General features: G+C 45.5%; 1 protein-coding gene across 1 annotated transcript in view; it reads right to left on the bottom strand.

Annotated features, from left to right (window-relative positions):
• Nucleotides 1–24311, bottom strand: part of FBXO10 (F-box protein 10) — a 51338-nt gene that overhangs the window by 14435 nt on the left and 12592 nt on the right. Inside the window, exons 3-5 of the mRNA XM_078062208.1 lie at nt 10383–10973; nt 6558–7391; nt 2073–2222 (exon numbers count right to left, since the gene is read on the bottom strand). Of these exons, the coding sequence (XP_077918334.1) occupies nt 2073–2222; nt 6558–7391; nt 10383–10973 (1575 nt within the window). The remainder of the gene's footprint in view (nt 1–2072; nt 2223–6557; nt 7392–10382; nt 10974–24311) is intronic.

Genomic DNA, 24311 nt, shown 5'->3' on the forward strand with positions numbered 1-24311 from the left:
TAAGGGAGAATCCAGAGAGAGGAGCCTTCGCCACCCAGCCTCTTGCCTCCACCTGCAAAGTACGCCACTGAAAACTGCTGAGCCTCCAGAGCTCCTCCCACCCCCCATTCATCTGGCCAGGCCACACCACCCTGGGGCCAGGGAGCCCACCTCTCCGGGAAGGGCAGCCCCCGCTATATGACAATGTTGGCCACGTGTAGTCCCAAGCGGGCCACCTTCAAGGAAGGGGGAGAGCCATCTGGCTCCTATTCCTCACTTCCCATTCAGGGAGGGCCTGTGGAAAGGTGCGGCTCTGGGGAGCCTGGTGGTTCCATGGGGCACGAGAGCACAGAGGGTGTGCACGCTACAAAGACCCTTAGATTTATTTCGAGTATCTCTTTGTACGAATGGGGAAGCAGGCCCAGGGTCACACAGTGTGGGGCAGAGCCAGATCTGAAGCTTAATTTCCCAGTTACCTGCTTTTGCACAGTGACAACATTTTTAGATCATAATAAATGATAATAAAATTCTTTCACTCTGTTAATTTACAGCCTAAATACATTCCTGTACTTAAACCAGGAAGTTAGCAGTTTCTCTTCCAAAACGATTTAACAAAAACAAAGTTCTAGCTTGCTTGAAAATGTGCCACACTGTCAGCTCTCCTATTCTTACTCACTTTCCAGATCTTCTCCTGAAGGACTTGGCAGACTCACCCGGGCAACCACTGCCCAACAGGAATCGCTCACAGGTTGAAAAGCTCGGCGAGAGAAGCGTAAGCAGTGGCATTTCCAACCCCCACACCCTTTCACGAAGCCAGGGCAGAAACATGACGCCCCCTCCCCCTCCCCCTGCCAAACTGGCCTGTCCCCTCTGCCCCGGGAAGGCAAACTCCTCTCATCTCTCTGGCAACAGTGGCGGTAACTTCCTCAGCCAAGGCTGGGCGTCAGATGCCAGCTGCCTGGCAGAGACACAGTGAGGGGAGGGGTTGAAAGAGGACACTGGCCAGGCATGTCTTTTTAAACAGAGTTAGGGACTGCCCTCCATCTGCATTTTGCGAGGGCAGTCTAATATAATTGCTCAAGAACATCAACCCTGAGTCAGACTGCCTGTCAGCTCTGTCATGAGTTGTATGATTTGGGGCAACATCCTTAGTCTCTTTGTGCCTCAGCATCCTCATCTGTAAAATGGGGATAAACAATAATTCTACCACACAGGGCTGTGAAAAGATTAAACCATAAATAAGTAAATATATAAAAGGGCTCAGAACAGTATGTGGCATACAATAAGCACTATGTATAAGGGTGGATATTACTTTTTCAAGTCCGTAAGAAGTCTGACACATCTCCTACTTCCTAGGAAACGTGTCTCGCAGGGAAGCCCAGAGTAGGAAAAGGGGCTGTTCTCTCATATCACCAGTCCCATATTCTACCATCTTAAGTGGCTTTCTCATTGGTGTAAAATCAAACTCACATGACTTCACAATATCCATGAAACAATTTTCAGAACTAAATATCTTAAATGTCCTTTTTATTGTGAAGAATGATCTAACTTGGTGCTTTATTTTTGATCCAGGTGTCTTGTAGGGCAGATATAGCTTTATTTTTATCAAACTCAAAACCAACCAGAGCCTATCAGGGCTGAGGAAGTGCTCTGTGAAATTTCCCTGTCTATCCAGTCCTATTTCTTACTGACAAGGAGACTGGAGGGAGGTGATCTATTCAAAGCCACTCCCGATACATGAAGAAAGAGGGAGGCACAGAGTCATAAGGACACAACAGAGAAAAGGGAAGGAACCACTTGCAAGCAGGAAGCAATATAAATTCAAGATAAAGGGGCGTCTGGGTGGCTCAGTCAGTTAAGTGTCTGCCTTCGGCTCAGGTCATGATCCCGGAGTCCCGGCATCTCGAGCCCCGCATCTAGCTCCCTGCTCAGTGGGGAGTCTTCTTCTCCCTCTGACCCTCCCCCTTCTTGTGCTCGCTCTCAAATAAAGTCTTTAAAAATAAATAAACTCAAGATGGCAACATTTACTTAAATAATCTCAGAAAAGGCTTGAGAACCAAGAGCCACCTAAAAGAGCATGAAGACAGAAGTACCAGAATGAGTGGGTTGGACTTTTTCCGGATGTCTACACCGGCCTCCGCATTGTGGTAAATGTTGTTGCCAGCGATCAAGCCTCCGCCCTCCAAGCGAAGAAAGATGCCTGACGCTCTGCAGCGGTGAATGTCATTCCTGAGCATGACAATCTAGGCAGAAAAGAGAAAGCCATTTGTTTTCTTGTCACAGGTTTTTTATAAAACCACTTGGGGAACACTTGAGTCCTTTTCTTACCATCTGCTCCCTCCATGCTATTCCGCCCACAGGCAAGGGCCGCCTCTTCCCACCTGTGTACTCCCAGGAGCGGAGCAAGCGCCCTGCTTGGCTTTGCCCCACAGGCTCCTTACCAACCGCAGTGGTTTTTTTTTTTTTTTTTAATAAAACCCGGACTGAAGCTTGGCCCCGTGCCCCATAGTCACAAATTGCGAGCAGAATAACTGGATGACGGGATGGAAGGGACCCTCAGAGAAGATGGGATTTGGTGGTCTTCAAACTCTATGTGGACTGGGGTCACATGAAGATCTCCCCAGGTTCCAAGCTACAATGAATGGAATCAAATTCCCACATGTGCCTTTGCTAAAATTCACCTGCCTGAGAAAGCACCTGAGAATAACCTCCTACCTTCTCTTTTACTTTGTAAGACAAAGTCCTATTCTTGTCCATTCTGAATCTTTCTTGGGTGTATGGTCCAGGGGTGGAAAAACCCCTGGTACTCCAAACTACGGGACAATTAGAAGTATTGGTACAAGGAAGCCTCCTTTAAACAAGGTACCACAACCCAGCACACAGCTTATTTAAGGGGATGTATTGCCACTCACATTTTTCCCCCTATTTAATAAGCATATTAAAAATTCAGAATATATTTGTATTATTTTAAGCAACTTTATATTAATAGTAAAATATATTACATTAGGATAAACGATATATTACACTAAAATAAAAGCCTGGGAGTGGTAAAGTAGAACAGAAGTACAGCTTCAAGGAGAAGCCTTCTGTTTAGGATAGAGAAAGTTGATAAAAGCATTCATTGCTCCCACACCTACAAGAACAGAATCAGATAATATACAACAACACACACTTTCTTGAACGCATCAGAGAACTGAGGTGGCAGGACAAGCAACACCTCCCAGGAGATGAGATGTGAGCCCCTGCCTGCCTGTGCAGACGCAGGTGCCCCATGAACCGGTAAGAGCCCAGCTACAAGTTTTAGCGAACTGTTAAAGGCCAAGTGTGACCTAGCGTTGAGGGTGCGGAAACTCTGGGAGTAGGTGTGTCTGTTCCCTTTTCCACGCGCCTCGCTAGGTGCTCATGGGGAAAGACTGGGGACCGGACAAGAGACTGGGGACAGCCTCCCTCATGGCACAGGCATGGGGGAAAGACAGTGCAGCCACTGTGGGAAAAGCACTAAGCCCCTCTTGGAGTTTTCTCCCCAACTTTCCTGCTGAACAAGCCTAAAGCAGCTGGGAGAAGGGCAGCAAGCCCTGTCACTCTCAAGGAAGTGAAAGAAAAAACCCCACCTCGGGCTCTGATCATTAGAGTCCCCCTCATGCTGGGGGTGAGGCAGGACCTACTTCCAAGCCCACAGACACAGCACCTACCTAAGACTAAGGACAAACGTACACGAGAAACCCTACCACCAGCCAGAGCCACAAGTGAAAGCAGTCTACTGCTGGGAGGGCAGGGAGCAGAGCAAAGCCTACTGGCAAACCAGCAGAAGGTAAAGAACATGAAGCCTATGGTAGGCGGAGGATAATAACAAAACCCAAACCAGCTCAATCCTCACTAGACTGACCCAAAACCTGGTCCTCTAAAGGTCTGGCAAAAGAAGAGGTATGCCCATCCCCACACATAAATGCAATTGACCTCAGTCTCTATACAAGATACACAAAACAGCAAGATAAACACCAGTCTTCTTTGTGGAGCCCAAAGCAACTGGGCTCTTTCTGTCAGCCTTACTCCCCTGGGGATGTTCTAGAGGGCAGGGAGGGGTGGCTGCCCTCCGGCCACCGGGTCAAGGCTTTGCTCGTGGGCACGGGACCGGCCTAGCAGGCCCGGCACCCCCGCCCACAGCTCCCTGCTTGTATGAATGCCACTCAGCACATAGTACCTGATGCTGGATACTCAGGAGATTCATGGATTTTTTTTTTTAAGTCAAAAATCCTGAATATCAGTTTCTTAGGTTCCTTGCTAGACACTCACTAGGAATTTATAGGCTGCACAATTCCTGCCAGAAGCCCCTGGAGGCAATTGTTTAAAAGGGCTACAAGTAAGGCTGTGTTAACTTTTCACATAACTTTTCCTTTTCGATGACTCCCAGCTACCACCTGCTTCCAAGTCTGCCTGGCAGGGCACATCTCTCCCCAAAGCTCCAGACCCAGGTAACCAGACGGCATCTCTGCTAGATGTCAGAAATGCCCCAAACTCAGCATCTGTCTCCACACTCTAACCTCCCATGTTCCTGCTGATGCCTCTGCCACTCAGGCCAGAAGCCTCAGCCTCACGCCTTTGACTGCTCCCTCCTAAAGCCCTCCCTTCTACCTTTCCAGAATGCCCTGTCCCCTCCTCTCCATCTCTGGACCACAGTTTTCCACTGCCCCTCACTGGTCTTGCCTCCAGCCTTGCTCCCCTCCATTCCATTCCCCAGAAAGCTTTCCAAATACAGATCTGACCACAGTTCTCCTCTGCTTAAAATCTGTCCGTGAGTTTCCCTTGCCTTCACAGCAAACTCCAACCTCTGTGGCAAGCCCTCCGTGCCTCAGCTAGCTGACTCCTGCGGACTCCCTGGTCCCCTGTCGCAGCCATCAGCTCATGCTCTGGCTGCTTGAGTCATTGGTGACTCCCTAAACGTACGGCGTCCTTTCTCACATGTGGCCTTCAAGCACACCTCCGCGTCTCACAGCTTCCCGCTGCCGGCTCCTACACAGCTCAGCCCAGGCACTGCTCCTCCAGGGACCCTCTCCCTGAGGCTGGGCGCCGATGCCACCCACAGCACCTCCCACGCCGGACTGTAAGAGCGCTTCTAAAACATAAACAACAACAAAAATCTGTTGAGCACTTGCTCTGTGCCAGACATATTGCTAAGAACTTTATATATATGACCTGAGTTAGTCTTTACCACACGTGGGAGGCAGACAGTATTGTTAGTCCAAAGGACAATAGCTATTAGGGGGCAGAGGCAGAATTCGACTCAGAAGCCACACTCGTAATAACTATGCAAGAGGGAAGACCCTCCTGGGGGCTCAGACCAGATCCTTTCATCGTGGTACCTGAGAGCACAACTATCACCCATCCTTTTGATCTGACCATCATCTTTTATTCTCTATATAGTAGTCTGATGTTCTTTCAGGGTAACACCACCCTTTAAAATCCTCTTTGGAAGTGGGCTGGACAAAGTGCAATCAAATGTGATTGCTGTTAACCATTCTAGCAGCCTGCAGAGATCTGTGAGTCTCACACGTGACATGTGTACGATGCCCTGCAGCTTCCTAGGTGCTCTGCCAATTTTACGGCACTGGAGCCTCACAAACCCCAGTGAGAGAGGCAAGGCAGGGATGCTTATTTCCATTTTACAGAAGAGGACAGTAACGCTCGTGGTGAGTCAGTGGAGAGGTAAGACTCAAACCCAGGAGCTAGGCCATGCTTTCTTCCAAAAGGCTGTGTCTTTCCTTTCAGAAGCCTTTCGTGTGCTCAGCGGTTTGGAGGATCTGTGGACTGTCCCGCGGCGCCCCAAGAGCCCACAGGGTCATGACGGCATCAGTGGCAGGACGCACTGCTCTTAGCATAAAGTCCCAGTGTCTCTCAAAGGGGTTTTCCAGGCCCGGGGCGAGATAGCTTCTGCTCACCTCCCCTGCCTCATTTTCAACCACTCCTCCATCCTCAGCACACTGTTACAATCAGCCTCACACCCAGGCCCCAGCATAGAATGTTCCGGCTGCCTGGAATGCCCTCACTCTGCACCCTTTCAACCACACGCACACCACTTTCCTTGGCTGTCCTCTACTCATCCTACACAGCTTAGACACCTCTTCTGGGAAGCCTTCTCCAGTTTGGATCAAAGCCAGTGATCATGTGTCCCTCAATTTTCTCTCATCCAGGCTAAAGAGCCCTTGTTCCTTCTACTAGGACTTGGGGACATATTTGAGAAACAGCATGACATAGTGAAAGGAGTTGGAAGACCTGGGTTCTAGTCCCAGTTCTGCCATTAACTTGCTGTGTGACCCTGAGTGAGTCACATTTCCCCTCTGGGTCTGTTTCCTCTTCTGTAAAATGGGAAGAATGGTTTCTGCTCTGTCCAAATCAGACGATGGACATAAGGCAAGGGTGTGTTATAAGCTGAAAAAAAGATGATTAAAAAAAAATGCAAAACAGCCTCACCAAAGCCTTCCTGTGTATAGCCACAGGAACCTTCTCTCATTAATCAAAATCATGTTCCTAGTGACCCAGTAAGGCCTCACGGGTCTGTAGAGTAAACCTTATGACGGTACCTTGCTATTATGTATACACCGCACTGCATAAGTCAGGTTCCGGAAGATGTTTCCTTCCATCTTGGCTCGGCCATAGGAGCAAACGAAGACACCTCCCTTCCCGTCCCGGAAGAGGCACTTGCGGATGAGGCAGCCCTGCACAGAGCTGGCCAGTGCCATGGCCTCCTTGTCCTTCTGCAGCTCCTGCTGCAGTGAGTTCAGCACTAGGCAACTGGGCAGCTGAATGGATGCTCCTGGAAGTGGTGGGCCGAGAAAGGAGCCCCCCAGTACAGGGCGTGGGCCCTGCACTTGGTAGGACAGTCTGTATGTGAGCTGGTCCTCATCCTCATCCTCACCACTAGGACTCAGGCCTCCATCACTGCTGTCTGGAGTCTGGGCCACCCTTTCCCCATCACTGCCCACCTCTGCCTCCTGTGAGCCAGCCTTGGAGCCTGGCTTTGGGGAGGTAGAAGCTGGGCTGGTAGGGCTTTGGCTGCCCTCAATGACAATGTCACAGGTCCTTGGGCTCCAGGCCTGGTCCCTGCTCTCCAGGTCTAGGGACATTAAAGAGTCAGAGTCCTCTGTGGGGAGTATGCTGGGTGAAGACTTGATAAGCCCTAGTAGATACTTGTAGGCCCAGTTCTTGTCTGCAGATGGGTGGCCCTCAACAGTCACAGAGTTGTTTTCACTGCCCACAAATTCACAGTTTTCCAGGACACACAAGGGCACATTGTGCAGGAAAACATGGGTGTTTTTGAAGGTACAAAACTTCACTTGGCAGGTGCCTGGGCCATGGACCTGGATGTGCCCATTCTCAAAGTTGCAGTTGTCAAACTGAACATGACCCGATGTTGTCTGAGGAACAGAAAAGAGAAAATGGATAAAACAGGGATAAGAATTGTTTTGCCAGTCAGTACTCTAACTGCTCTTTAAGGAGGGTGGAGCCTGGAGAGGCCATTTGTCCTGCTGATCCTGTTCTCCTCCTCCCTAAGGACATGTGTCAGCCCCCACACAGGGGGATGGGGACAGGAAGCTGCTCTGCATCAGAGGAAGGATAATTTGGAGTTGCTGCCTTTCCCTCCTTCCAATCCCAAAGGGACTGGAAATGGATAAAGGCAGAAAAGTTCACACTCTGCGACAGGGTCCTTCCTAAAGACCTCAAATCTCAAGTAAATTCTCCCAGTACTCAATTAGTGTCTAGTGAGAATATAAACTCTGAGGGGTGAAGATGGGGAAGAGGGAAGAAGCTGAAGCTCAGAGGGATGCTGGGTGAGATGGAGTCAACATGGTAACACAGGAGGTGAACCAGCAGGGCGAGCATCACTCTAGGGATGATCAGGAATGACAGGGAGAGCTTTGGACTTTCATAAACCAAGAACTGGCTGGGATTTGAGCACAACTTTACTGTGACCCCTGAAGGGCGAGGGAGTCCCAGCTCGGTGTCTTGGTTACATGAAGAAAGCGTGAGATCATGAGGTGTCTCACTAGGTCTCACCCCTTGAGCACATCCTCCCTTCACCATCCTCTCTCAGCCCTGCAGCACCCCACAGAACACCAGCTTGGCATCTGAACTCAGGACAGAGCCAGGCAGAAGCCTGAGAGCTGACAGAAGACAGGCCAGGAGGAGCTGAACCCTGCCTGGGCTGGGCTGGGCAGGCAGTTGCGGAGGCCCAGCCACAGTTCTGGGAAAGAGTCCAGCCTGTGTGGCAACCGGTACATGTGTGTGTGTGTGGGAGGGGCACAGCAAAGGACAGCAGGCTGTGTCCCTAAAGAGGGGGACAAGGTAAGCTGTCATGGCCCGGCAGTACTGAGCAGGAGTTAAGATGGGCTCTGGAGTCGGACCGCATAGCAATAACTCCCAGCTCTGCCTCTTTCAAGTGTGTTATTTTGGATAGGACTTCATCTCTCTGAGGCTTTGTATGCAATAGGGGGCTTGCCAGCTAACAAAGCACAAGGTAGAGAGCCAGGTACAAAGTTGGCACCCACTGAAAATTAGCCACCATTACCTGGGGCCAGGGACACAAAGAGCAGAGACTCCTCTGGGGTGGGGAAGTGCTGAATCCCACGCACCACTCACCTGAGCCCCTTAGCTCCCAGGCCTGGCTGAGAAGCACAGCTACTCTATATTCCTGAAAAAGAACTGTTTCCGGATTTCACGCTAAATTCCATCAGATGGATTTGAACCAGAAAATGAGGGAGGGTTTCATGATCCCACTGAGTAATCCAGACATATCCAGCCCTGAACAGTTTTTACATTCTCTAGCAGTGAGCACCCTGGAGAGCCTGGCCCAGAACTTACTCGCCTTAACCCCTATAAGCTCTTCCTTATGGCTAACTTAATTTTTTCTTGCAGCAATTTAAGTCTATTTTCTCTTACTGGGTCCTCTCTGTAGATGAACACCAGCGATCTGGAGATGCAGAGCCATTGCTGGGGTTCTCCTCAGAAGTCACTGAAAACCGCTGTGAAATCACCCTGGTCTTTGCATTTTAAAGGCAAGGTCATCCTAGCCCCTTGTCCTGTTTTCACTTAAAAGACGATCATGGACGGAGCACTAATATATGCCAGGCCCAAATCCCAAGCATCTGAGGCTGCACTTCCAAGGGAGAAGGAGAGGCCGAAATGAACATATTACTCTAAGAGTAAATGTTGTATGAAACGTGAAGGGTCTTGAATCAAACTCTTCTTCTGGGTCTGCAGACCAGCACAGGAGTTGTACATCAGTCCTCCTGAAACATTCTAGGCCTAAAAAGCAGGCTTTTAAGTTTCCAAGGAATCCAGCACAATGTAATTTCAAAGGTACTTAGAATTTGAGTTCTAACCTCACTAATTAATCACCTGAGAAAGTTACTTAGCATCTCTGAGCATTAGCGCCCCTGATCGGCAAAATGGGGATACCATGTCTACTGTCTACCACAACTATTTGTTGTGGGGATCAAATGAAGTCACAGATGGATAGTCACCTAGATTATGAATATAGGCTTTGGATCCTCGCTCTGTTCCTTACTAATCCTGAGACCTGGGTATGTCACTTAATCTTGCTGAGCCTCAGTTTGCTCATCTATAAAACCAGATGGCATGACCCCTCTTACTAATGGCTGGAAAGCATACGCCAGCCACATAGTAAGTGTACTGTAAATGACTGGTTGTACGATGATCATTACAAACCTGAGACAACGTGTTGTGACTGGTAGTCACAGTGGCAATATAATTATTACTGACTAGGTCTGAAGTCCAGATATTATAATGTTTCTAGGCAATGTAAAGCTGTAGACTCTTCTGCCGGGAGCTACCAACATGTCAATACATTCTTTGCTTTGAATACAGCCTGTGCTCTGTGTTCCTAGAAGGTTAAGTGTTGGGCTGGTATTTCCTGGCCCTCTCCCCAGTCACCCTTGGTAAAAGCCTGACCTTCCCTGACCCTCCTCCACAGGGTGGGGCTAACATGCTAAAGGTCATTGGTCCTGCATAGCGTCCCCTGACTTTGGCCGTCTCTGGGCATGAAGTGTTCTCTGCTTCCTGTCACTGTGTGGTATACTCCCAGACCTGGATTTTCCACCTAGCTATTCCACTTGTGGTGCCAGTTCATCCAGTGTGGAAGGAAAGAAGTACAAAGCAGTTTGGGTCTTGAGTCCCCGGCTTATTTTTTAATACAGTTTTGCCAGGAATAAAGCAGAATGTTGATCGTTACTGATCCCTTACCCATTTCTCAACTGCTGAACTCAGGAGTGTGTTATAGGAACAATGACAAAACCCTCAATTCCAACAAAAAAGGGGTTGCAAACCCACTGAGAAGAGGCCCAAGTCGTCGGACCAGAGAGGCCACCCATCTGGATGTGGGCACCCACCTTAAACATGAAGGGTGAGAACCAGGCCGGCATGAAGACAAGGTTGCACAGGCGTGTGGTGGAGCAGTGCTGATCGATGCTGGCGAGTAAGGCCACCTCACCCAGCTTCCCGTGGCCTACGATCTCCACGGGCACCTTCAGGATGATTTCACCCTGCTCTTCATACACACCTGGAAATAGCACAATTCGGTCATACAGGCTTGCCATGGCCAAGGCGCTGCCCAGGCTGTCAAACTCATGACCTGGCCCAACACTCAGGGTACGGCGTTCCCTCCTCCGGCGAAATAGAGAAAAGCAGACAGAGGACTCCAAGTCCAGGGCATTCTTGGTCCACGTCTTGGAGGCAAGGTAATGCTGCTTGAAGGCCTCCCGCCAAGACTCAGGCTCCACATCAGGCTGGTTGGGCCAGTTGGGGTGGCGGCATTCGGTGCATCCCAGACACAGCTGTCGCCAGCGAGTGCTGTCGAGACTGAGGATCAGTTCATACCAGGCCCTGCAAACCAGGCTGCAGCGGCCCAGGTCGGGCAGGTGCAGGTAGGCTAAGATCATGCGCCACAGCTCCAAGGGGAGGCCGCCAGCCTCCATGGTCACCTGGGAGACAGACACAAAACAAAAGAGGTTTTTGCTGACCCTGCTTACAGCTCCCCCTTCTTGAAATATTCCCTGCCTTCTCCTGACCCCAAGGGTGTGCAAGTGAACAAGGCCCAGCCAATCATAGGACTCCGTCTCCTCAACTGGAATTCTCTGGGATTTTTCTGCCTGGAGTCAGCAGGGAAGACTCTTTTCTCTTGGTCAGACACTATGCGGATATGACCTGTGAACTGCTGTCAGCCATGTTCCCCACTTGTGGAGAAAACCTTGTGGTACCAGAGCCAAGCAGAAATGAGGAAATGAAAGATGAAAAGTGAAAAAGATAAAGAAAAAAAGTGATCACATGTGTATGAGTCCTGGTGGTACTGATTCCAGATTCCTGAAAGCTGCCCTGGAATCTTCGGTTCTTTCTTCAGTTCCATGAGGTACCTAATGACCTTCTAATAAATATCCTTTTTTGCTTAAGCTGGTTTGACTTAGGTTTCTATGACTTGTCACTAAGATTTTGGACTAATGGAACCCCCCTTTGGCTGTTACAGTCCTAGAGCTCTGGATTCCCTCGACTCCCAGGGAAGGGACCTCTAGTTCTTCACACTAAGAGGAATAAGAACGGAGGCAGTGAGCGTCCATCTGTCTGCCTTTCCTGTTACCAGACCAAATAATTACCACTGTTTTCCCATGTAAGGCAGCCTCAGGAAACACTGATGCTGGATCAGAGGCTGTGGGTTTTGGTCCTGGCTCTGCTACTGGTTACTGATGCAACCCTACTGTCCTACTAAGCACCTACCCTACTGGCTGCCCAGCCATCTGCCCCCTTGCTCTCTGCGCCCCCCCCAACAATTTACCCCACATACTCAGAGACGTAGGGCTCCCTGGTAGCCATGCCTGTAGAACGATACTACTCCAGACCCTTGGCAGCTGGACTCTGGATGGCTCCAACTGGGCCACTGAGATCTCCAGGGGAATAGGAGTTGCAATTCTAGAATTGGTTGAATTCTTTCCTGAATGGAAGAGAATGAATGGCTTCTTTCCTAAGATATAAACTCAGAAAAAGTTGCTAGTGACCATTTTCTCTGCAAGGGGGTGGGGGTGGGGTGGGGCAGAAGAAGTTAGTCTACATTAAGAGAAGAATGAATCAGGAGACAGAAACAGAGAAAAGGGCAGAAACCAGGGGCATCCCAGTTTCTCTATAGCACTCCAGGTCATGGCTCCAGCTTATGCTCAAAACTCAGCTTTATCTTTGCCTTTTGAATTCCATCAGCTAGCTCTGTACTCTTGTGATAAATTCTTTTTGCTCAAGTTGGCTTCACTGAATTTGTTATTTATACCTAGCTAAAGTCCTCTCATTTATGAGTGTCCATTTCCCCACCTAAAACACAAGGGGACTATGTTAGATGACCCAGAGCAACTTCCAAGTCTGAAAACCTGTAAAGTCTCTGGACAACTAGAAACTAAAATTGGAAATAGGGCAGACTTCACAACAGACTGTAATCAAGTTGTTAACCTCTTCAAGGCCTTGGTTTTCCTCTCCATTTTATGAACATGATGATCATACCTGTCAGCTATACAGGCCCAGGAAGGCTATAGAAGCACAAATGTGTGATTATGACCACAAGAATTCTGAGCTTCATCGTAACAGGTCTTGCTTTAACTCTATAGATTAGTATTAGGACCTGGGTATATAGGTTCTTCTATAACAATCACCTAGTAAGGCTTTACTAAGTCCTTGACAGCACTGAAGAAAAGCTAGGCTCTGGACAGGCAAGCATCACAGAACAAAGGTTGGGCTCCTGGTAGCTGTGACTTCCCCACACGAACACTGCTTTATTCACAGTGGTCTCCGTGATACCCATATCTCCTGTTCTTCACCTCCTTCTTTAGCCATACCTTTTCAGGCTTTTTAAGAGAAAACTGTTTTTCTACTCCTTCTCTATTCTAAGAAGGTTAAGTATAGCTAGGTGATCACATCCATTCCCTTGGCTTCAACTGTAAAAATCTGAATCTCCAATAGTCTCTCTCAGGCCTTCCATACAGATATCCGATTGCCTGTTGAGCATTTCTACTTGGGATGTTCCACAGATACTAAAAACTCAGCATTATATCCAAAACTGAACCTCAACTTCCACTTCAAGCCGTTACAAAATAACTGGAACTAGAATCTCCCTCCTGCCATGGAAAACTATAAAGGTGGACTGAAAATATGCTTTCAGGAATTGAACTGTACAGGACGGTCATCTTTGAGAGAAGGGAAACATAGCAGGGGAGGATGTGACTGCTCTAGCTTTCATCCGGGGGTACCTTCTCATTGTGGGGTAGGGAGATGGCGCTCAAGCAGAGTGGTAGTCTCGATGAGCAGACAGATCTGAGTTCTGTGATACTCAAGTGGCTGGAATCTGTGAGGCAGGGTGGGGTGGGTGGGCACTTTCTCGGCTCAAAGCTGGACTGCACATGCACAGGGCATGCCTTCATTGGACTTAGCAGAGACCGCCTGTTATGGGGTAAATGGTGATACTAGAGATCAGGCAGAGCTGGGGGATAATGGTAGTCCAGCCCAGAATAGGAAGTGTTCACGTTGAGACTCAGAAAGGATATGCCACAGGAACAGATTCAAATTATAAGAATAAAAGCAAGCCTGATAGAATCAAAGGGTTCTGCCAGTAACTTAACTGTCTGTTAGAATACTATTTACCACTTAAAAAAAAAAAAAAAGACAACATAATGTAGATTCCCTCAACATGCCAGCCACAAGACAGTGTGGTATGGGTATAAGGAAAATAGAGTCTAGAAACAGACCAATTTGACAAAATATCAATGCAATTCAATGGATAAACAAAAACCTTTTCACCAAATGGTGCTGGAAAAACTTAACATTCATATGAAAAAATGAACTTCTGACATATACCATGTACAAAAATTTAAGATTGATTTTAGACCTCAATACAAAAACCAAATCTATAAAGCTTCTAGGAGAAAACATAAGGGACGCCTGGGTGGCTCAGTTGGTTAAGTGTCCAACTCTTGGTTTCGGCTTGGGTCATGATCTGGGGGTTGTGGGATTAAGTCCCACGTCGGGCTCTGTGCTCAGCAGGGAGTCTGCTTGGGATTCTCCCTTTCCCTCTGCCCCTTCCCCTCCCCGGGGAGACACACACACGCTCTCTCTCTCTCAAATAAATAAATCTTAATAAAAAAAGAAAAAAAAAAAGAGAAAATCTAAGAAAATATGCAACCTCAGGATAGGCAAAGATTTCTGAGAACACAAAAGGCACTAATCATAAAAGATGAAAATAATTGGTCTCTCAAAATTAAAATTTTCTGCTCATCAAAAGACATCATGTAGAAAATTACAAGACAAGTGAAAGAATGGGAGTAAATATTTGCAATGCACATACAGGACAAAGGGCTTATATCCGGAATATATTAAGAAATCCATAATAAAAAAAATAAAATCCAAATAAAAATTTAAAAATCCAACAAAAAATAGGCAAAGGTTTGAATAGACACCTCACAAAAGAAAAACAGCCAATAAGTTCAAGAGAGGTTCAACATCATTAGTATTCATTACTTGTTTTGTATTAAAACCATAATGAGATAGATGTGTGTGTGTGTTAAACTCACTACAATGGTGAAACGAAAAACAATAAAAGCATCAAAGCATCGAGATGTGAAGCAACCAGAACTCTCATACATTGCTGGTAGGAGCATAAAATACTACAATCACCTTAGAAAACTGTCTGGTAGTTTCTTCTGTAATTAAACAAACACACCTATGCTCTGACCCAGGAATTCCACTCCTAGACATTTACCCAAGATAAATGAAAATGTACATCTACACAAAGATTTATATGAGAATGTTTACAGAAGCCTTATTCTTAATAGTAAAACAAAAAACTGGAAACAACCCAAATGTCCATCACCAGAAGAGTAGATAAACAAATTGTGTATTCATGCAATGCAATACCGTTCGGCAGTAAAAGGGGATGAACTGCTAATATATACAATAGACAGGTGAGCCACAGAAATACGTTAGGCAAAAGAAACTAGTCACAAAAGACCACATATTGTATGATTCCATATAGGTGACGTTCAAAAACAGACAAAATCATCTCTGGTGATAAAAATCAGAAGAGTGCTTGCAGGGGTTGCATGGACACCTCAGGAGTGGAGGAAGCGTTCACATCTTCACTGCCGTGTTAGTCACACGTGTGCACACATCTGAGAAAACTCACTGAATCGCATGCTTCTGTGCTGTGCATTTTATTGTATGTAAACTTTATCTCAATTTACAAAATAGTATCGATTATCATCTCTCCAGGCCTGCTCTACATGTCCCAGTTAATGGCACCAACATCTTCCACCTTGCCACCCCAGTCAGTAACTAGGGAAACCTCCTTGATTTCTCTCTCGCTCTCTCCCAGATATTCTCTCAAGTCGTGTGTTTCCACCTCCTTAAGCACTCTCAAATTAGTCCTTTCCTCTCTCCTCTCTCTGTCACAGAGCTGTTTCTGGCCTCACCATCTTTAGTTTGTATTACCACAGTAGATTCTCAACTGGTCTCCCTGGAACCAGTCCTGCCTCCTCCATCCAATCCACTTCACATACAGCCATCAAGGGAAGCTTTCTAAAATGTCAATGTGGGTATGCCACTTGTCAGCTTAGAATTCCTCAATGGCTCCCCATGGCTTCCAGGATAAAACCTAGTACAGATGACAGCTCATGAGCTGGTCTATTTCTCTAGCTTCATCACTGATGTTCATCCCAACTACCCTCACTCTCCCAACAGCACCTTGCTCAGAGGCCCTTTCTTCATCCTCTCCTCAGACATCAAGTGCCTCTTCTGGCCTCTCATAGCTACCTGAGAATAGTTCTATCACAGCCTTTTTAAAGAGCAAATGTGTAGTGATTTGTTTTATAAGGCAAACATCCTGCTAACCACTACCGAAATCAGAAAACAATTTTGCCAGCTACTCTAGAAGCCTCCCCATGTGCCCCATTCCAATCCTCCCCACAAAGGTAAACATATTCCTGATTCTGTAGTAATCACTTCCTTAGGTCTTTGTGGTTTGATCACTTAAGTATGCATCCTTAGATTCTAGAGTTTTACTTTTGTCCTCAGGTTTTTAGCTTGATATGTGTTTGGTTTTCATTCCACCCACAGGGTCCCCTTCCACCCCTTTCTTTTTTTACAAGTTGCCTGTTGAAGAATCTCAACCATCTGACCAGTTTCTCAGTCTGAATTTTGCTGACTGCATGCTTTCTCATGGGAGAGTTCAACTTGTTGCCCTGTTGTATTTTCTTCACATTGGCAGCTGGATCCAGAGGCTTGATCAGACTCAGGTGCAATCCCTTTAGCAAGGCTACAAGTGGTATTGTATGTTTTTATCAGCAAATGTCTACAAGTCTGGCTGTCTCTTTTTTGATGTAAGTGTCCACTAATGCTCAATGCCTAAATCCATTAATTCCCTGGAGGTAACAAAATGGTGATAATTCTAACTATATCATTTGGTTGATTTCTTTGTTGAAGTAATTATATTAGGAGATGCTTCTCTTCACTGCACACTTAGGAAAGGCCTCTTTCATTTCCCAGGTTTCAAGACAATGAATTGGTTCTGTTATTCTTTGAAGGTAACCAATCTGTGTGTGTTTAAACTATTATGATGAATTCATGGATTTAAACCTATTTTACAGGTTTCAAGTCTTTGAAACTGCTATTCATACTGAAGCTCAAATTGAGACATCTTTGGCCTCAATTTGGTTCCTCAGTCATTTTGACACAACCTCAGTAATCTTTGATAGCTTCTTTGCCATGTGGTATGTCAAAATGTTCCTAGCTCAGTTTTTACATTTCCTGCCCAGACATGGTATTAGACATTTGTCTAAGAAAGAAAATTTTTTAAAGATTTCATTTATTTATTTTTCAGAGAGAGAAAAACTGTGCACACACACAAGCAAGGAGAGTGGCAGGCAGAGGAAAAAGCAGGCTCCCCACTGAGCAAGGAGCCCAATGTGGGACTCGATCCCGGGACCCTGGGATCATGACCTGGGCCAAAGGCAGATGCTTAACTGATTGACCCACCCAGGCATCCCTCTAAGAAATATTTTTAATTGAAATTTTTATTGAGGTAATTGTTCATATGCAGTTATAAGAAATAATACAGAGAAATCTCTTGTATACTTTGTCAGTTTCCCCCAGTGGTAACATTTTGCAAAACTATAATCACAACCAGCAGAGTGACATTGATACAATCTACCACCCTATTTGAATTTCTCCAGTTTTACTTGGACTCATTTTTGTGTCTGTATTACGTTCTATACAATTTTATCACCTGTGTAGGTTCGGGTATCCACTACCACAGTCAAGACATTGAAAAGGGGGCGCCTGGGTGGTTCGGTCGTTAAGCATCTGCCTTCGGCTCAGGTCATGATCCCAGGGTCCTGGGATCGAGCCCCCATCGGGCTCCCTGCTCAGCGGGGAGCCTGCTTCTCCCTCTCCCACTCCTCCCGCTTGTGTTCCCTCTCTCGCTGTGTCTCTGTCAAATAAATAAATAAAATCTTAAAAAAAAAAACTGAAAAGTTCTGACAGCACAAGATCCCTCATGTTACTCTTTTATATTCACACCTACCATCCTGATGCTTCTTCCCTGTTCTTAATCCCTGACAACCATTAATCTGTCTTCCATTTCTAAAATGGTGTCACTTCAAAGATGTCATATAAATGGAATCATATAGTATATAATCTCTTGGGATTGGCTTTTTTTTCACTCAGCATAATTCCTTGGAGATTCATTCAAGTTGTGTGCATCACTAATTCTTTCCTTTATAATGCTGAGGAGCATTCCATGGTATGGATGTGCCACAGTGTGCATCTGCAGAATCCTGACAAAAGCATTCACACATGTAATTCCAACCCATATCAAAAATAGAATATTACCATCACCCCAGAATATTCCCTCATGACTTTTCTGTCAATTCCTACCCAAATTCCAAGGGGCAACCACTGTTGTGACTTTTCCACCATAGATTAGTTTTGTCTGTTCTAGAATTTCATGTAAATGGAAACATGCAGTGTGTATTCTTTTGTGTTAAGGCATCTTTCACTTAGTATAACATCTTTGAGATTCGTCCATTTTGTTGCATGTACCAATAGTTCATCCCTGCTGAGTAGTTATTTCATTGTATAATATACTGATATATCACAGTTTTAAAAAAACAATTCTCCTATAGACAAAAGACTGAACTGTTTCCAATTTGGGGCTATTATGAATAATGCTGCTGTGAATATTCTTATACAAAAAATTCTTACACAAATCTTGAGTAAATACGTACAAGTGGAATTGCTGGATCTTTTTTCCAAGCAAGTTGTACCATCTTACACTTTCACCAAAAATGTATAAGAAACACTGTTGCTCTACAACTTCACTACCATTTATTGTTGTTGGTTTTTCTAACTCTATCATTCTGGTGGGTATGCAATGACATCTCATTTGGGTTTTAATTTTCACTGCCCTCATGACTAATGATGTTGAACACTTTTTCACGTGCTTACTGCCATTCATATATCTCCTTTCAGGAGTGTGTTCACATCTTCTATTTTTTTTTTTTTAATTGGGTTGTCTTTTTATTATTCAATTATAGGACTTTTAAAATATATCCTTTGCCAGATATATGTTCTGTGAATATTTTCTCCTACTCTGTAGCTTATCTTTTCATTTTCTTGATGGTGTCTTTTGATGAGAACTTTTAAATTTTGATGAAGTCTAACTCACCTTTTTCAAATGACTGATGCCTTTTAACTGAGAAGGCTTTGCTAATTCCCATGTCGTGAAGATATTCTCCTGTATTTTCTTCTAAAAGCTTTGTGGTTTTAACTTTTATATTTTGATCTATGATCCATCATGCATTAATTTTTGTTATGGTAAGAAGCAGTGGTTGAAATTAATTTTTTTATGTGAGTATTCAGTTATCCCAGAACCATTTGTTGAAAAGAATCTCCTTTCCCCAGTTGGGTTGCTTTGGTGCCTTTGTCAAAAATCAAATGACAGTACTGTGGGTCTATTTCTGGGTGATTTATTCTGTTTCATGGATCTATTTGTTAATCTTTATGCTAGCACCACACGAGCACTACATTTCTGACACTTCTTTTCCTTTTATGAATTGTGCTTCTGGTGTCAAGTCTAAGAACTCTTTACCTCACTCTGGATCCTGAAGATTTTCTCCTATGCTTTTTCTTAAAGTTTTATAATTTTACATTTTACATCCAGGTCTGTGACCCATTTTGAGTTAATTTTTGATTAAGGTGTAAGGCTTAGTTTGAAGTTCATTTTTTGGGGGGGCCTATGGTTGTCCCAGCACCATTTGCAGAAAAGCCTATCCTTTCTCCATTGAATGGCTTTTGCACTTTTGTCAAAAATCAGTTGAACTTATTTTTGTCCTGGTTTCTTTTTTTTTTTTTTTAAAGATTTTATTTATTTATTTGAGAGAGAGAGAGTGAGAGAGACAGCACATGAGAGGGGGGAAGGTCAGAGGGAGAAGCAGACTCCCTGCTGAGCAGGGAGCCCGACGCGGGACTCGATCCAGGGACTCCAGGATCATGACCTGAGCCGAAGGCAGTCGCTTAACCAACTGAGCCACCCAGGCGCCCTGTCCTGGTTTCTTTTAATGGAAGTAATATTTCAAGACCACAACCAGTGTATTAGAGAGGTTTATTTCTACTAGTTTTGGTCATTGTTTCTAAGGCTTTTCAGTGGATTTCTGTGTCCTCTATTAGATTGTGGGGTTTATTGGAGATAGGGACTGGATACTTTGATCTGGGAAAGTTCATTATCTGGTGCTGACCCCCTTTCTCTACTCCCAACTATTCAGAGCAACAGAAAAGACAAGAAAATCATTCTAAGCGAGAGGACACCTAGGTTACTCTAATACCAGGTCCACTCTTCCCAGATACAATGAGAGTGGGACCCTGGTTTTCCCAGGCTCTGGGTTCTTGGCAGGAAATGATGCCAATAAGTAAACCAGGGGAGATAACTCCATGATTTATTATTACCCACAACTAACTTGATCAGAGTCACTGGGAAAGAAACAGGTCAGCAGTACTTCTGGTAAGATTAAGTTAACTCTTCTATATTTAACTCTCACATAACTTCTTTCTCTCACAGTTTCCTATCTTGTACTCCACATTCCTCTCAAACTTCTTCCCAGACCTTTTGTGGCTCTGCCTCTAATTACTCTTTTCCTAGTTTGAATGTTGCTCTTCTCATTACAACGTCATTTGCATGAGGAAGGAGCTCTGATGCCGGGGCCACTCTGAGTGGGTGAGATGCAGTTCAGTCTCCTCCAACTATGTTTTTTGGCTCACCTCACTTAAAAGATAATAAAAGAAATGTTATTTTGCTGTTTCTCCATAAGGTCTTGGTGACCTGTACAGGGTTCTCTGAATTTAGTGACTTCATAGATCACATTTTTTTTTTTTAAGATTTTATTTATTTATTCATGAGAGACAGAGAGAGAGAGAGGCAGAGGCAGAGGGAGAAGCAGGCTTCCCGCAGAGCAGGGAGCCCCATGCGGGACTCGATCCCAGGACCCTGGGATTGTGACCTGAGCTGAAGGAAGACGCTGAACCGACTGAGCCACCCAGGCGTCCCTTTAGATCACATTTCTTCTAGCTAGTCTCAACCCTTCACACAGTCCCTTTCTTCTAACTAGCTCAGGTACAGCCTCCTCCTCCCACGTAATGATGCCCCTGCTGATCATCCTGTGTCCCATTTGGTTTACATGTATCTTTCTAAAGTTTTCATCTCCCTATTAAAGGAGCTCATTTATAATACTTTTCTAGCTGTCTTTGCTTCACTTCTTTTTTCCTTATTATTTTGCACTTCAATTTAAAACCACCAGAACATTATTATCCTCATTTTAACAAGTTCCTATATGAGAGGTGTCTAGGTGGCTCAGTCAGTTAAGCATCTGACTCTTGATTTCAGCTCAAGTCATGATCTCGGGGTTGTGAGATCGAGCCCCGTGTGGGGCTCTTCGCTGGCCGTGGAGCCTGATTAAGATTCTCTCCCTCTGCCCCTCCCCCCCTAAAAAAAACAAAAACAAAACAAGTTCCTATATGAAAGTATACAAATTATCAACCACCAAAGCATTTCTTCCCAAAGGGTAAGTTCTTAAGGAGGACCAACTGCTTTATCTGGAAGGAGTATCTTTTGATTATTAAGAGCTTTGACTTATTTCTTAGGCTCCTTGTTCTCTTTGTCTCTACCTCCCACTTTCCAAATTATTAGCTTCTCTGACTATAACTGTATGCTGTTCTTCCTGGGAGCCCCGTATCTGTGTACTTTCTGACATGCCTTATCTATGACGTTCTGTCTTTCTGTAAGGGACAACTCTGAAAGCTGTTTGAGAGTGAATCAGCTAACCTTAAGGGGACCTGACCTGTACAACCTTCCAGGTGAGAGACTTCCATATGGCCTTTTGTAGGTCTGCCCGGTAGGGCCTTCTTCGGGACCTATTGCTAATGGTCACTATTCCAATTTTCAAGAGGATATAAGAGACCCAAATCACAACTACCCAAATTACAACTACCAACCCTGATAACTGCATCTTGCCTCACTGCTGACTTGAACCTTGTTCACTATGTAACAGTGTTCAACCCAGTCAACCTATTGTATGCCCCATGTGACATCCCACAGCACCCAGCACTGCAAATTTCTGTCCCAGATGAATTTCCCAGTTACCACAGCAGTCCATCAATAAGGAATACACTGGGCCACCACAACTGAATTACAGAGAATATGGCAAGAACCAGACACACCATTTAATACCTGCACAAAGTACATGCTTAATAATAGTGTTTTTAAGTAAATGAACAGGCAGAGGTGAATTTCCATCATGCCACCACCCCAATTTTTAGTTAATTCATTTTCACAAACTTATGTAAATTTACTATATAATAGGGTGCCTGGGTGGTTCAGTAGGTTAAGTGCCTGCCTTCGGCTCAGGTCATGATCCCAGGGTCTTGGGATCGAGCCCTGCATCTGGCTCCCTGCTCAGTGGTGAGTCTGCTTCTCCCTCTCCCTCTGCCCCTCCCCATGCTCCTTCTCTCTCACACACGCATGTTCTCTCTCTCTCAAATAAAAATAAAATCTTAAAAAAAAAAAATTACTATATAAACCCAGTTTCAAGGACCTTCCTTCTCCATTCAAGTTTCCTGCATCCATACAGAAATTCCCATGTAGAAATTCTTAAAGTTCCACTGTGAATAAAAAATTAAAGAATAAAAATCCCTTTTATTCCTCAGTTAATTTGTTCTGCAAATATAGCCCTTATGGAGCGTGGGGGATACTGGGATGAGAAAAAATTGATAGGAAATGGACAACCTGGGATAAAAAGAATTGAGCACTATTGCAGCTTACAGAGCTCAAGAGGAAAGAACATTTTTTTTTTTTTAATTTGTTTAATTTTTTAAATTTATTTGACAGAGACATAGCGAGAGAGGGAACACAAGCAGGGGGAGTGGGAGAGGGAGAAGCAGGCTCTCCGCTGAGCAGGGAGCCCGACGCGGGGCTCGATCCCAGGACCCTGGGATCATGACCTGAGCCGAAGGCAGCCACTTAACCGACTGAGCCACCCAGGCGCCCCTCAAGAGGAAAGGACATTTTTAAACCAGACTTAGAGAGACTTCCCCTAACAGTGGTTCTTAAAACATGGCTCTTGGTCCTCTGCCTCAGAATCACCCAGGGCCTGCTCCTAGCTCCACTTCAGAGCTCCAGAATGAGCACTTCTCTGGAGTGGAACCAATTATCTGCATGCTTACCAAGCTCCCTGGTGACTGCATGAAAAGAGCCCCCATTCCCCACTTTGATGCAGCATCCTCAATAAAAGGATCTCCTTAACTTTCAACCCTCTCGGTGATATGGCCCTCCCTGTATCATCTCAAAGTCAGAAGACCTGGAGCATGTTGTAGGAGACCTTGAGCAAGTCACTTAATGCCCTGGGCTTTGGTTTCCTCATATATAAATTGGAGACCCTGATACTACCCCATGAAAAGATCCAATGTACACTGTGTTGGGAATTAGTGCTTTTTACCAACTATTCCGTTTCCCTTCCTGGGTACTTGATAGGACTGCACTGGCCCCTCCGGTGGTTGGGTAGGCCACACGGTTAGTATTAATCAATGAGTTTTGAGCAGAAGAGATGTGTGCTACTTCTGGACTAGCTAACTGCCTATGCAAGATCATCCAGAGCTCTGTTTTTCTCTGGCATAGCAACTGGTAACATATGAGACCATGGCTACTCTGGGAGGACAAGCAGAGGCCCCTGCTAACCCGAAACAGATGCACATCATACATAAAACATAATCCTTTGTTTTGGGTTAAGGCACTAAGAATTTAGGAACTGTTAACTACAGTATAACCCAGTCCTTCCTGACCGATAGAGCATGTGAAACTCTAAAGGGCACTAGTAGGAAGCTCCCGGACACCCTGAGATGCCCATTCCATGGTTTGTCTGCAGCCAACTTTAGTGTACTTCCCAAAACTGAGCCAAAATCTAGCTCTTAGTTACTTCTTCTGTTGATCTCAGTTCTGTTCCCCTGGAGCCACTGGAGTTCTGCTCTCTTATACATGTTGCATGTTGGTGTAGGCCTTGGATGCCAAACCTGGGAGCTTGTACTCTGTCTACCATCTACTGTTCCTCAGGAGGGGAGTGGCCTGATCAGAGCTCTAGTTCAAGGAGATCCATCCATGAGAGGTAGGTCGGGTAGAATAGTGAGAGCAGAAACTCACAACTTAGCAAATATTAAATGACAGTTTCTTTCCCTCAGGATTATGTGAGGGCTTCCAGAGGATTTGGGGGCAAAGGTGCCTGGCACAGAAACTACTGGAGCTTCAGTTTTCTTAGGATTCCAAGAAGCCCACCCCACAGTGGAAAGCTAAGGGTCTTGTAGCAGGCCTGTCAAGGGAAGGAAGATATGCCAGCAGAGGATTTTCCACCCTTCAGCACTTGCCCTCCTCCAAATTTGGCCACGTCCCTGACTCTAGCAACACCCCACGGGCTGAATCTAGAATGAGGCTGACAATTCTACCCTCAGGACCCCTCTGAACTTAAAGAGGATTTCCTTTTATTCAGCTGTCACACTCCCTGTTGTTCCATTGGCTTTATTTACTTATCTTTACACTAATCCATGGGGATCCATGCAGCAACAGGGATTTCTATAACCAGGTAACACTAAAAAAAAAAAAAAAAATGTATTCAAGTTTTGCCCTTCCTTTTTGCCAATGGGGCCTCTGAGCTATGGAATTAAAAGTAACGAATGTCCCGTAGGGCTTGTGCACCTGGAGTGTG

The sequence above is a fragment of the Halichoerus grypus genome, chromosome 14 (assembly GCF_964656455.1).
Source record: "Halichoerus grypus chromosome 14, mHalGry1.hap1.1, whole genome shotgun sequence".
Taxonomy (NCBI): domain Eukaryota; kingdom Metazoa; phylum Chordata; class Mammalia; order Carnivora; family Phocidae; genus Halichoerus; species Halichoerus grypus.